Genomic DNA, 13,044 nt, shown 5'->3' on the forward strand with positions numbered 1-13,044 from the left:
TTATAAAAGCTTTTATAAAAAATTAATTAATTAATTAATTAAAATGTCGGCAAGAGTGGGGTGATTACAGAAAATGGACCTAGCTCATAAAGTACAAAAACTTTACGAGATAGGCCCATAGGCCATTGACCCAAAAAGCCAACTCAACTCTATCTCAATTACTAACAGAAATTTTGGGAAGAGCGTCCGTTCACCAACGCCTCATCCGACTCCTGCAACTGCAAATTTAAATATTTACGACATAATCAGCACGTCACCCACCTACCTGTCACTCTCTCTTTCAACGATAAAAGGCCATATTTATAATTAGCTTCTCGAATTGCGTTCGTTGTCTTTAGTTTTTATACAATATTTACCTTTTATTTCGTGTAAGCTGCAATTGCAAAGATCAAGAAGTCATTATTCATGGCTGACTCAACTCAACTCAAGTCGGATGCTCTGCTAGAACAGATGAAACAACACCTCAGCACCGATGCCGGTAAAGCCGTTGTCAAGAAATTGGGCCTTGTTTATCAGATCAATATTGCACCCAAGGTCACGCTCACCCCCTCCCATCCTCTCGCTCTTTTAATTTTTATTTCCAGCACTACCCGACCGTTGTAATATAATAACTTTTATGATTATTTTTTATTTTTTATTTTCTTCATAAATTGCAGAAAATGGGATTTGATGAGGTTACTTATACTGTTGATCTTAAGAAAGGAGAAGTCACCAAAGGTTTGGACTTTGATTCTTCCTCTGCTTTTTGTTTTTTGGTTCTATTGATTCACGCTGTTTTGGGCACTTAATTTTAAACTCTGCTCTTGTGCTACATGGATATTGGATTCGCCTCTTAGGATTTTGCGAAAATTAGGAATGTAGTTATATCTAATGATTTTGGGCTTCTTGTGGCTGCTCGCTGAGCTCATTGGTTGTTCAAGTAATTTGTTCTAAAAATTTTAGGTTCTTATGAGGGAGGAAAGCCCGATGCTACGTTTACCTTCAAGGATGACGATTTTGTCAAGGTTGCCACTGGAAAGATGAATCCCCAGATTGCTTTCATGAGGTACACTCTCTTACGATTTCATCATATCATTCGTTCGAAGGGAGCTGATTGGTGGTCTCTTTTGTGATATTCTTTTCTGATGTTTGATGGTTGCAGGGGTCTAATGAAAGTTAAAGGCAGTCTTAGTGCGGCACAGAAGTTTACCCCTGATCTTTTCCCTAAGCCTTCAAAGATGTGAGCAGATACCTTAAAGAGGGTTACTTGCATTACAGTTCTATCATTTTGGCCTCTGAAGTGGTACATTTAGGCTATAGATTACAAGGATAGCAAATATCTCTGGAACTTGTCCATCAGAATGAAGAATCTGTCAGTTGATGATAAATCAATGGTACCTTATGTATTTGTTAATCAATGTTGCACTTGTTTATTGGATTAAAAATGATGTCATATGATGGACTTGTCGTATCATTGATTTATTTTCTTTAAAATAAAATTCCATTACGATTCTCAGATTTAATGTTTCCTCAACTATCTTTCTGTGGATTGTTTATTCTTCCCTGATTAGACTTGTTTAAACTTATCATTGTTCACCATGCTTGATATTTATCTCGGTCCTATTGCATGCAAACCTTGCTTTGACGCCTCCTTTCAGGGGTAAAATCCCAAGCTTAGCATTTCAGCATTTACCATTGTCCATAAGCCAGTGCCTCAGACACCACTTTTGAACAAACATATCATCGTCATTCAGGTCCCCTCTTCCTATCTCTTGTTGAGTCTTCGTTGTTAACCAGGATAGCCATGAGTTTTCTCATTAGAATTATTTAGCTTATGCCTGATCGAATGATCTGGGGACTTTAAGTAAATTTTAATTGAAAGTTTATAATGGACAGTGGATAATTCATGAGCACATATTATATCTCTGCTAAGAGATCCGTCTCTCTTGGAGATCCAGCAAAACTGGAACTTGCTGGGCTATGATCTATAGACTTGGTAGATTATCAAGTTGATGACTTTGCTGAATCTGACATGCTATCAGTTCAGCTTTGAAATTATAAATTGATGCTATTGCAAAAGGCCCATGATTCTCTTCTAATCTGAGACCCAAACAACAAAATACAGATATTCAGCTCGAATAGCAAAGCGTGTCAAACGGTCGATCGCAAGAGTCAAATGTGAATAATCTTTTCCCCTCTATTAGTTTTCTCATTATCCTGTCTTGCATTATGTGTCATTATCCACATTTTTGTAGGATACGATAAGATATTAGATCATTGTGCCTTGCACGCCATCTCCTTCCTCAATTTTCTATTTCTTATCTTATTATCTGGTTTAACCAGTTGTATCACTATAATGTAGAATTACTAATGGTTTAACACTCGCAACTTAGCGTACGTTCAACTTCAGAGGCAGAAGTTATTTGCGTTATTCCATCTTCTACCGCAATATCATGTATAAGTGGATGTGATGTAATTATCAACTTCTGGTGTTTCATTAAAGCGTGATGTTAGTTTTTGATGCACAATAAAAGCATGACAAAGAAGTTCTGACTCAAGTTAGTGTTGCACAAATAATATGAAATCAAATCTAGCTCTTTTCACATAGTACACAACGAATGAGATAGAATTGGGTGATTCATACTCCCAAATACTCTCTCAGTGAACGATAGGCAAAGTTAGAGATTAGGGGTACAAAATTGTTACTTTCAGTTGCCAATTTGAAATGATGTGACACTGTTGATGGAATTCTATGGTCTCAGATATTTAAACGAATATGGATGAAGGCAAAAGCTCTGCATCTATGTGAAAGTTTGACTTGCATTTCCAGATTAGCACAAGGGAAATGATTCTTTCCATATTCACAAAAAATGATTCTTGTCATGTTTGCATGTCATCCACTGTGTGAAGGGGAGAAATTTTTGTCAGCTCCATATCTATTGGGAAATTCCAAAAATGGGCCAATGATCTCTAATAAAAGACAACTGAAACAATCACCAAACGATAAAGATAGACAAAGAAAATGAGTACGCTAAAGTCATTCTGCTTCCTCTCTTTTCTTCTTGCTATCTTCCTCCCTTTCACATCTCCAGCCTTATTGTTCCAGGTAAGAATTTACTTTTTGAAAAAAAAAAAAAGGCACATGTATCGGTAGCGTACATACAACTTGCAATCTAATTTGTTGAAGAAATTGATGATGCGTAGGGATTTAACTGGGAATCAAGTAACAAGGCAGGAGGATGGTACAACTCTCTGAAGAACTCCATTCCTGATCTTTCTAATGCTGGAATTACTCACGTCTGGCTTCCTCCACCGTCTCAATCCGTTGCACCCCAAGGTACTTCTTGTACTTTCAGCATTTGCTTACTGAGTCTTCATAATCATAATCATGTTTATCCTTTGATCTCAATGTCTCTGACCCAAAACTTCTTCCAGGATACATGCCGGGGAGGCTATATGACCTTGACGCATCAAAATACGGATCTCAAGCTGATTTGAAGTCTTTAATTCAGGCTTTTCGTCAAAAGGGAATTAAATGCCTTGCTGATATGGTCATAAATCACCGAACTGCAGAGAGGAAAGATGGTAGAGGCATATATTGCATTTTCGAGGGTGGAACATCAGATGACCGTCTGGACTGGGGTCCGTCCTTCATTTGTCGTGGCGACAAGGAGTATTCTGACGGCCAAGGGAATGATGATACAGGAGAGGACTTCCAACCAGCTCCTGACATTGACCATCTCAACCCGAGGGTACAAAAAGAGTTATCCGACTGGATGAATTGGCTGAAGACTGAAATTGGATTTGATGGATGGCGATTCGATTTTGTTAAAGGATACGCCCCTAGTATCACCAAAGTTTATATGGAAAATACCTCCCCAGATTTTGCAGTCGGGGAGAAATGGGATTCCCTTTCTTATGGGCCTGATGGAAAGCCTGATGCTAATCAGGATGGACACAGGGGAGCACTCAAAGATTGGGTTCAAGCCGCTGGAGGGGCTGTCGCAGCTTTTGATTTCACCACGAAGGGTATCCTCCAAGCTGCTGTGCAAGGGGAGCTGTGGAGATTAAAAGACTCGAACGGCAAGCCGCCAGGATTGATAGGAATTTTACCACAAAATGCTGTGACTTTTATTGACAATCATGACACAGGGTCCACTCAACGTCTGTGGCCATTCCCATCGGATAAAGTCATGCTTGGATATGCTTACATCCTCACACATCCCGGCACCCCTTGCATAGTAATATCTGTTACTTATCCTCTGTTTCATCCGTTAAATGTGTTGGAAATTTAGCTGCAGAATCTGTGTTTGTGCTAAAGTATATATGCATGGTCTTGTTGTGCAGTTTTATGATCACTTCTTTGACTGGGGTCTGAAGGAGGCGATTAGCAAATTGGCTGCTGTCAGAAATAGGAATGGGATCAATACGGCAAGCAGAGTTAATATTTTAGCCTCAGATGCCGATGTCTACATTGCTGCAATTGGTGATAGAGTCATTATGAAGATTGGACCAAAGATGGATATTGGAAATCTTATTCCTTCTGACTTCAAAGTGGCTGCCGATGGAACCGACTATGCTGTCTGGGAAAAAAACTGAACTCAATGAAGATTTTATTTTCAAGTTATTAGAATAATAATGTTCTGAAAGGCTATTGTTTAACACGTAAAAGAGCTCTTGTGCGAATAAAATGCAAATATTCTGTATTTATGTAAACATATCTCTCGCTAAAATAGTTATTTGAAAGAAGATAATTTTATGGGTATTGGAAGAAATGAGTGGGAAGCCGTTCAGATATCAGGATTAACATTTTTCCGATTGCGCACTTTGGTTAGAGATAATATTCCTCTAGTCATCCATTTGCAAGACTTGAGACTGCAACGACCTTGAACGGTTCCACAAAAGTTAAAAATGATTGAAGGTTGACTCGAAGATTGAAATTTGGAGGGCAAGAGTCATCACTTGTACAGGGCTACCACAATTAATTCTCTTTGAAGGTTTAAGGATGATGCCGACTGCTTGCAACTGTAACCATGATGTTTTGAAAGATTAATCTTGCATTTAGTCTGTTCAGTAACCTCATATTGGTCATCATACTCATCAATTAACTGCAAGTAGATCTCATGAAATAACAATTAATTTCATAAATAAATCAAGTGAGGGGAAGTCAAATTGCATGGCCTTTGATTCTGGGAAAAGAAAAAGAAGAAAACCCACTACAGGAATTAGCGAGGACCAAACCAAACATCTGATACTTATGACTGCGAACAAGAATTCCAATTTCCATCCTTCCTTTTTCTTACTTACATTAACGTGTGGAAAGGAGCACAAAATGGCCAATGATGCCTATAATATAAAAGACTCAGAATCCCCCACCCAACTACACGAGACTAACCAGAAGAATGAGTCTACTCAATTTAATCTGTTTCCTCTCTGTCTTCACGCCTTTCACGTCTCCGACCATGTTATTTCAATTAAGGCATTCAATTGTCAAACGAATGTATGTAATTGCCAATCGAGCAAAGGCTGAGTGGTGGACCGCTTGCTCTTCAAGGTTTTAAGACTCACTTTCTTTCAATTAAGTATGATTGAGTGGAGTCAATTATTACGAAATGTAAAAAAAGTAAACAATTCTCGAATATTTGTGAGGAGTAGATAATCTGGGTAAGTTGAAATAGCAGTTGTAAATAATTGGATTATTAATATAAAAAGATGTGAGTGGAAAGAATAATTCGTTGAAATATTATATAATAAGTATTAAAAAATAAAAGATTTGTTGAAGCTACTTGGGCGCTGAGTGGTTAGGGTTGCTGCTCTCTAACTTGGAGGGCAGTAGTTTGAACCCCTATAAGTGCAATGTGGGGGTATTTTCTTCCTTAATTATATTATATAATTGAGTGAAAATAATATTCTCCCTTACCCAAGAGTGAGTGGAGTAGACATTTCTCGAATATTAGTGAGGATTAAAATCTAGGTAGAGCTCCATAAATATTGATGTAAGTTGGTCTCAGTAACAGTCAGATTTGTAATATGAGTTGTAATTTGAGCAATAATCTCATGTAATAAAAAAAAATGATTTGTTGAAAAAATTTAGTTAAATAAAGTGACAGGGTTTCAACATGTAACAAGAAAGGAGGATGGTACAATTTTCTGAAGAAAAGAATTCCTGATATTGCTAATGCTGGAACTACTCATGTCTGGCTTCCTCCACCTTCTCAGCATGCTGCTCCCCAAGGTTATTTTTATTCTATTATTAATCAAGCATACTCCCATGGAAGCTTTGTTCTTTCATATATGTTGCTCATGTTTCTACTGATGCTTGTTATGGCTTCAATTAATTATATATGACTATGCTACATGAGAAATCAGCGCCACCAATCCTCAGTTGACTAGCTAATAATACACCACTGATATCTGGAAAAGACTACGCTGTCTGACAGAAAAAGTGAAATCAAAGTTATTAAGTTATTAATTAATAAGCATCTACGAGAATGTAGTATTAATATTTGATATTTCGAAGACTATGCTAATGATAAGAGTGAGTCCTTTTGTGTGCGCGTAAACATGAGTAAACCAAACTAAGTTATTATATAATAACTCAGTGAATTATACACGCGCGCGCACTCTTAAGAATGTATATTAATTTTTTCCCAAGTGAGCATCCCCCTAATCTGGGAGCTATACTTCAAACTGGATCCGGATCTCCAAATGGTACCGAATGCTGGGTAATAGGCGGTAACCGGTGGACTTCAATTAAAAAGTCAAAACCCTAAACAAGAAAAAAAGGAAAAAGCCAAAAACCGCAACGCTCCGATTTCAAATTTCGAACTTGGCGCCCTTCGCATCCCCAAATCAAATCTACTCTCATTGCATTTGCACCAACAGACACAGAAGGCAAAATCAACCGAGAAATTGAGAATGGGTGGGTCTCACAGTCGCGAAGATCTCGATATCTCAGACTCCGAAGATGAATATGAAACGGAACGTGAACATGAAGAAGAAGACAACTACGAGGACTGCAAAGATGAAACCCCGGATAGGTCCTCTTCTTCTTCTTCGAGACGCAGACCCAAAACGCCTTCGTCTCTGGACGAAGTGGAATCTAAGCTTAAAGCCTTGAAACTCAAGTACCCATCAGCTGCTCAAAACCCTAACGCCGTCAAGCTTTACCTTCACATCGGTGGCAACACACCAAAAGCCAAATGGGTCACTTCCGAGAAACTCACTTCTTATTCGTTCCTCAAAACGTCAAGAATCGACGGCCGTGGTGAAGAAGAAGAGGATGATGATGATGGAGAAGGCGAATGTGAAGACCCTTTTTGGGTATTGAAAGTTGGTTTTAAGATTCGAGTCAAAGTCTCCGCGGAGATGCAATTGAAGACCTTTAAAGATCAACGTCGTGTTGATTTCGTGGCACAAGGTGTGTGGGCTATGAAGTTTCTTAGTGACGACGATTACAAAATTTTTGTTACTAAGTTTCAAGATTGTTTATTTGAGAACACTTATGGGTATGAATCTAATGAAGCAAACAAGCTGAAGGTCTATGGCAAGGATTTTATTGGGTGGGCTAAGCCTGAAGCGGCTGATGATTCGATGTGGGAGGATGCAGATGATAGTCTCTTGAAAAGCCCTGGGTCAGCAACTCCATTAAGGGCTAATCAAGATTTGACAGAGGAGTTTGAAGAGGAGGCCAACGTAGGGATACAAAGTTTGGCGTTGGGTGCACTGGATAATAGTTTCTTGGTAAGTGATTCCGGTATCCAGGTTGTTAAGAACTATAGCGATGGCATTCATGGGAAAGGTGGTTTTGTGAATTTCAGTGGTGGCAATTATAGGAGCAGTTCCAATTTGGTCCATTCCACACCTAAAAAGGCACTTCTTATGAGAGCTGAGACTAGTATGTTATTCATGAGTCCAATGAGTGATGCAAAGCCTCATAATACTGGGTTACATCAGCTTGATATTGAGACAGGAAAGATTGTTACAGAATGGAAGTTTGAGAAAGATGGGACTGATATTACAATGAGAGATATCGCAAATGACAGTAAAGGGGCACAATTAGATCCTTCAGGTTCCACATTTTTAGGATTGGATGACAATAGGCTTTGCAGATGGGACATGCGTGATAAAAATGGCATTGTTCAAAATCTTGCAAATGCTGGCGCACCTGTGTTGAATTGGTCGCAGGGGCATCAATTTTCCAGGGGGACTAATTTTCAATGCTTTGCAAGTACTGGTGATGGCTCAATTGTTGTTGGGTCTCTTGATGGAAAGATTCGGTTGTACTCGAGCAATTCTATGAGACAGGCCAAAACAGCTTTTCCTGGCCTGGGGTCACCTATTAGGTACGTGGATGTTACCTATGATGGAAGGTGGATATTGGGGACTACTGACACCTACTTGATCCTTATCTGCACACTTTTTACTGACAAGAATGGTACAACAAAGACTGGTTTTAATGGTCGTATGGGAAATAAGATTGCTGCCCCGAGATTGCTGAAGCTGACTCCTCTGGATTCACATTTGGCTGGAGTTAATAATAAGTTTCATAAGGCTCAGTTTTCTTGGGTAAGCATACTTATTTCTTTATTGAGCTGTTTACATGTGGTTGTTTAGCCGTTGCACTACCAATGAATCTAGTATGATTTACATCTGTCATGCTATGCTCAAATGGTCATTGGATATGAATTGAGGAACTCTTTTCATATTTCTTCATCTGGGGTCTTGCACACTGCTACTGGATTTTTGTGGTGTTATTCTTGTTTTTCTTTTTCAGTGCTTTGAAGTTGTGCGTTTTTTCTGTTTAATGGTTCATGTGCCTGCCTTACTGTAGCGGCCAATGCTGTGTTTTGGTTGCTATAATTGTTTTGTAGATTAGTTGGTTTTAGTAGGCTGTTTCCTTCTCAGTTTGCTAAATGTATTATGTTATCAGATAAGGTTTGCAAAGTTTTATAGTTATGGATTTATTCAAACTAGGCAGACATGAGCCATGGTCTAAACTTTTAAGTGATATTTTGCATTATTGTTCAGTTACTTCACTGGAGAATTACTCAAGGGAGATGTGCTTTTCATGCTCAGAAATTTTGACCATTTGACCTGCCTCAAGTTGCATAAGTTTGTTGTCTCTTTAAACTATAATGGTTTTTATATGAATGTTTTACTGAGTTTTGGTTGCTTAATTGTTTTCTGGATTAGTTGGTTGTTAATGATGTTGTTTCCTTCCCTATTTGCTAAATCCCTTATTTTAAAATATAAGATTTGCATATGATATGTTGTTATGATGTTTCTCCAAGCTTTTAGCACTATGATTTTTGAGAGAAGAAAGAAAGAAGGCTAAAAGGTTGAGGAATGAAACAGTTGGCAAGTCAGAAAAGAATTTAGATTTTGTTTTTTTTTTAACTTCTGCAAAATAAGACCGGCATTAACTACAACGAGAATAAACAATTAGGTTAATTGTCAAAAATGAAGAGAAATTTTAGGAAGCCCAGAGCCCACCATGGCTCCGCCTATGCAAACATAATTTTATTAATATGGTGGAAGAGTCTCCTTTCCTACAACCTCACAGTAAACTTGGATGATCATGCCCTATACTTGCTGCTCATTCTTTTGTTAATTTTGTATAATGAACATGCTTTGGTCATTCAAAGTCCTATGGACATCTTAACTGTTTTGTGTCTCAAATTTACATAGGTCACTGAGAATGGCAAGCAGGAACGCCACCTGGTCGCAACTGTAGGCAAGTTCAGTGTGATATGGAACTTTCAACAGGTGAAGAATGGTTCTCATGAGTGCTACCAGAATCAGGAGGGCCTGAAGAGCTGTTACTGCTATAAAATAGTTCTCAAGGATGACTCCATTGTTGATAGTCGTTTCATGCATGACAAATTTGCAGTCAGTGATTTGCCCGAGGCACCCCTGGTCATAGCAACACCCATGAAAGTCAGTTCCTTCAGCATATCTAGCAGGCAGTGCTAAGCTTGTCTAGCGCCCCTTTTTTTTTTTGTCTACTTTATGTTTTTGACGAATTTTCAAGTGCTTGATGAAGAACTTATCTATTATATTTTAAGTTGTTAATTATCTAATGTTTTGACAATGATTCAGAGACTGATAATTTCTTATTGTACTCCTAGGCAGTTTTTAGATCACGATGCAACTTGCAAGTGAAAAAGCTCGCGACTTTATTGTTGTATAATTTGTTAACAAAGCAGATATTGCTTCCTTCATAGAAAAATGGGTCTTTTTTAATTTTAATTTTAGTTTTTTTTTTTGTTTAATTGTTTGTTAATTGCTGGCTTCCATGAATAATTCCTCTTAAATCTGGTGTCAGAAATCATTGTGAACAGTGAAAAAGATGCAGAACTCTGAATTTCAATTGGGCATGCAAAATTGGGGCAAACCTTAGGTGTAACTGTGACACCATGTTACAGTTGTATTTAACCGTTGGATGTCAGTAAATCTCACTAATCTAATTACATTCAACGGCTAGATGCAATTGTAGTACGGTGCCACAGTTGCATTGTAGCATGATCCACAAAATTGAGAGCATATTTAGAAATATTTAGGGTAAAGTAAATCACTTATCTATTTATACATGCAGATGCTTTGTAGAGATCGTTACCTCTGAAATCCGGCCACGTGGCTTTAGGTTTATTTGCAAAAAAGTTTAATATTTGTGTTTTTTAATGTATGAATTTGATAATTATTAAAATCCGCTGCAGTAAGATTATTTTAAAAAGATAAAACTCAACTACAGGTTATGTACGGATTTATAATTTTTTTTTTTCAGCTGTGGGTATTGCTATCCGTGGTTAAGGCGATAAGTGGGGCCACGTTATCACGATTTTCAGTTAGAGACTTCATTTCTTTTCATTTTTCGGGTAGTTGGTTAAATCTTAAATGAATGCGTGGATGCATACCTGAACAAAAACTAGTTGATAGAGAGAGAAACAAAAATGGCAGTTGCAGTTGGAAGAGGCTTCCTCCTTCAGCCTTCCTCTTCATCGTCCTTCATTTGTAACGACGTAAATAAATCGTCAATAGGTATCACTAGCGCATTTCTGCCTGCCAAATCAGGAACCACTCGACGTTATTTGGCAACTGTGGTTCGAGCCCAGCAGCGACCAACATGGCTCCCTGGACTCGACCCTCCTCCCTACCTTGATGGAACGTGAGCCTTTTGTAGTACTATATAATATTTGGACATATCACTTCATATCTGTTTACTATGATTTGCTTGAATTTCAAATATTTTTTGGATTATTGAAGTTTGGCTGGAGATTTTGGATTTGATCCACTTGGGCTTGGAGAGGATCCGGAGAGCTTAAGGTGGTATGTGCAGGCAGAGTTGGTGCATGCCCGTTTTGCTATGGCTGGAGTTGCTGGAATTCTTTTCACAGATGTGAGTGAAATCAAACACACTCTTCCTGGCCAAACGAAGTTTCATTTGTTACTATCTCTTTATCCTAATATATCCACCTTATGGTTTTCTGATACTATTGAATTGTTGAACACTAACTCTTAAAAATCAAATATGTAAAATCAAGAGCCAATACGGAGCACAATAATCTAACAGAGCATGCAAGGAAAATGGCACACGCAATAGGAATTAGAATTTGTTCATCCCAGGAATAGATGAGTTCAACAACTATTTATAGAGTTTGAAGATTATCCATTGGTTTAATGGTATTTATGCTTGATTTAATGCTGTGACATTGAACTGCCCTGAGTCTTTAACCACAATGGCGCACTCATTTGATCAATGGAAAGGTAGAAGAAAATGTAATATTTATTGTTTTACAGTTTCCAGATTGCATTTTTGGTGAACTTACAGTAGTTTGTTACAGTTACTCCGCGTAACGGGGATCCGAGAGTTACCAGTCTGGTATGAAGCCGGTGCAGTTGAATTCAAGTTTGCCAGCACAAGAACTTTGTTCATCGTGCAACTACTATTGATGGGGTACCATGTTTACTAGCTTACCCACTTTCCACAAACGATCTGCTGTCATGCTGCTTTTTTTTTCCCTTTTCCTTTCCATCTTCCGTAGCAAATAAAATTCGAATTTGTTTTATGCACAGCTTCGCTGAAACCAAAAGGTATATGGATTACATTAGTCCTGGATCACAAACCAAAGAGGGATCCTTCTTTGGATTGGAAGCTGCGCTGGAAGGTTTAGAACCTGGGTAATTTTCTGTGACTCACATTACTTATAAGTTGCCAACTGCACTAAAACTGAATAAAGTTTTGAATTACTATTGTGACTTATGACAAACAGCTACCCTGGAGGTCCTCTGCTAAATCCTCTTGGCCTGGCTAAAGATATCAGAAATGCTCGCGAATGGAAGCTTAAAGAGATTAAGAATGGTTTGATTTGCTTAGTTCTCTGTTAATCACTACTAATTTCCCTTCTGAATGGTTATTATTTTGAAAGGGTTTTGATTTGCTTAGCGTTTTTGACAGGACGACTTGCAATGGTAGCTATGCTTGGTATCTTTGTGCAAGCTTCTGTGACTCATGTTGGTCCAATTGATAACATTTTGGAGCACCTCTCCGATCCATGGCACAAAACCATTATCCAGACCCTTGCTAACTCTGGCTCATAAATGTATTTTACAATGAAGTTGGAAAGTAATATAAATTGCGAGGCCATTTGCTATTCCTCCTCTGTTTATTTTTCTCATAGATCTTCACTTTAGGCTACGCTGACCTTCCTTTCATTCCATAGGAACTGGTCCCTCAGATTTCGAGGTAGAAGACCGAGACAAAGCCCCACGGCTATTGGAGAAAGATCAATCGCCCTAGATAGACAATTAGATAGAGGATCTCTGCAAGCCTATATATTCTTTGATTTCGTTCCCCCGTAAGAGATATCACAACGAATGAGGCTCACTTGAATAAAATAGTTTGGGGTGCAAAGAATATTCCATTATCAAGCACAGCGGTAAGTGAAGCAGGATACTGGTATTTTCTAGGCATGGAACAGGAAAAAGTTATAATCCCCGTTGGAGGGAGTATAGAAACCATGTCATAAGATAAGATTTGAGAATGAACTTTCTACTCTTGAGTGA

At 38.3% G+C, this 13,044-nt stretch overlaps 4 protein-coding genes across 7 annotated transcripts; all 4 read left to right on the top strand.

Annotated features, from left to right (window-relative positions):
• The first annotated feature begins 205 nt into the window (after positions 1-205).
• Positions 206-1,497, top strand: LOC102612144 (sterol carrier protein 2). The gene is made up of 4 exons (XM_006473263.4): positions 206-534; positions 657-717; positions 943-1,045; positions 1,142-1,497. Exons 1-4 carry the CDS (start codon positions 406-408, stop codon positions 1,221-1,223), a joined length of 375 nt encoding a protein of 124 aa, XP_006473326.2. The 5' UTR covers positions 206-405; the 3' UTR covers positions 1,224-1,497.
• An 848-nt stretch (positions 1,498-2,345) lies between these two features.
• On the top strand, positions 2,346-4,695 carry LOC102612446 (alpha-amylase). The gene is made up of 4 exons (XM_006473264.4): positions 2,346-3,085; positions 3,184-3,316; positions 3,415-4,220; positions 4,327-4,695. The coding sequence occupies exons 1-4, from the start codon at positions 3,002-3,004 to the stop codon at positions 4,576-4,578; spliced, it is 1,275 nt and encodes a 424-aa protein (XP_006473327.2). The 5' UTR covers positions 2,346-3,001; the 3' UTR covers positions 4,579-4,695.
• A 1,905-nt stretch (positions 4,696-6,600) lies between these two features.
• LOC102612748 (protein CYPRO4) lies at positions 6,601-10,224 on the top strand. Of its 2 annotated transcripts, XM_052442769.1 has the most exons (3): positions 6,601-8,547; positions 9,010-9,093; positions 9,670-9,814. In XM_052442769.1, the coding sequence occupies exons 1-2, from the start codon at positions 6,898-6,900 to the stop codon at positions 9,064-9,066; spliced, it is 1,707 nt and encodes a 568-aa protein (XP_052298729.1). In that variant the 5' UTR covers positions 6,601-6,897; the 3' UTR covers positions 9,067-9,093; positions 9,670-9,814. The 2 variants fall into 2 exon arrangements, with proteins under 2 accessions (XP_052298729.1, XP_024952857.2); XM_025097089.2 differs by lacking the exon at positions 9,010-9,093 and having other exon boundaries at positions 6,607-8,547; positions 9,670-10,224.
• Positions 10,225-10,840: 616 nt separating this feature from the next.
• Positions 10,841-13,044, top strand: LOC102613058 (photosystem I chlorophyll a/b-binding protein 5, chloroplastic). 3 transcript variants are annotated; one of them, XM_006473267.4, is made up of 7 exons: positions 10,841-11,146; positions 11,245-11,377; positions 11,823-11,935; positions 12,055-12,159; positions 12,252-12,340; positions 12,437-12,604; positions 12,702-13,044. In XM_006473267.4, exons 1-6 carry the CDS (start codon positions 10,932-10,934, stop codon positions 12,577-12,579), a joined length of 798 nt encoding a protein of 265 aa, XP_006473330.2. In that variant the 5' UTR covers positions 10,841-10,931; the 3' UTR covers positions 12,580-12,604; positions 12,702-13,044. The 3 variants fall into 3 exon arrangements, with proteins under 3 accessions (XP_006473330.2, XP_006473331.2, XP_006473329.2); XM_006473268.4 differs by having other exon boundaries at positions 10,842-11,146; positions 12,437-12,581; XM_006473266.4 differs by lacking the exon at positions 12,702-13,044 and having other exon boundaries at positions 10,842-11,146; positions 12,437-12,632.

Source organism: Citrus sinensis, chromosome 5 (genome assembly GCF_022201045.2).
Source record: "Citrus sinensis cultivar Valencia sweet orange chromosome 5, DVS_A1.0, whole genome shotgun sequence".
NCBI classification, from domain to species: domain Eukaryota; kingdom Viridiplantae; phylum Streptophyta; class Magnoliopsida; order Sapindales; family Rutaceae; genus Citrus; species Citrus sinensis.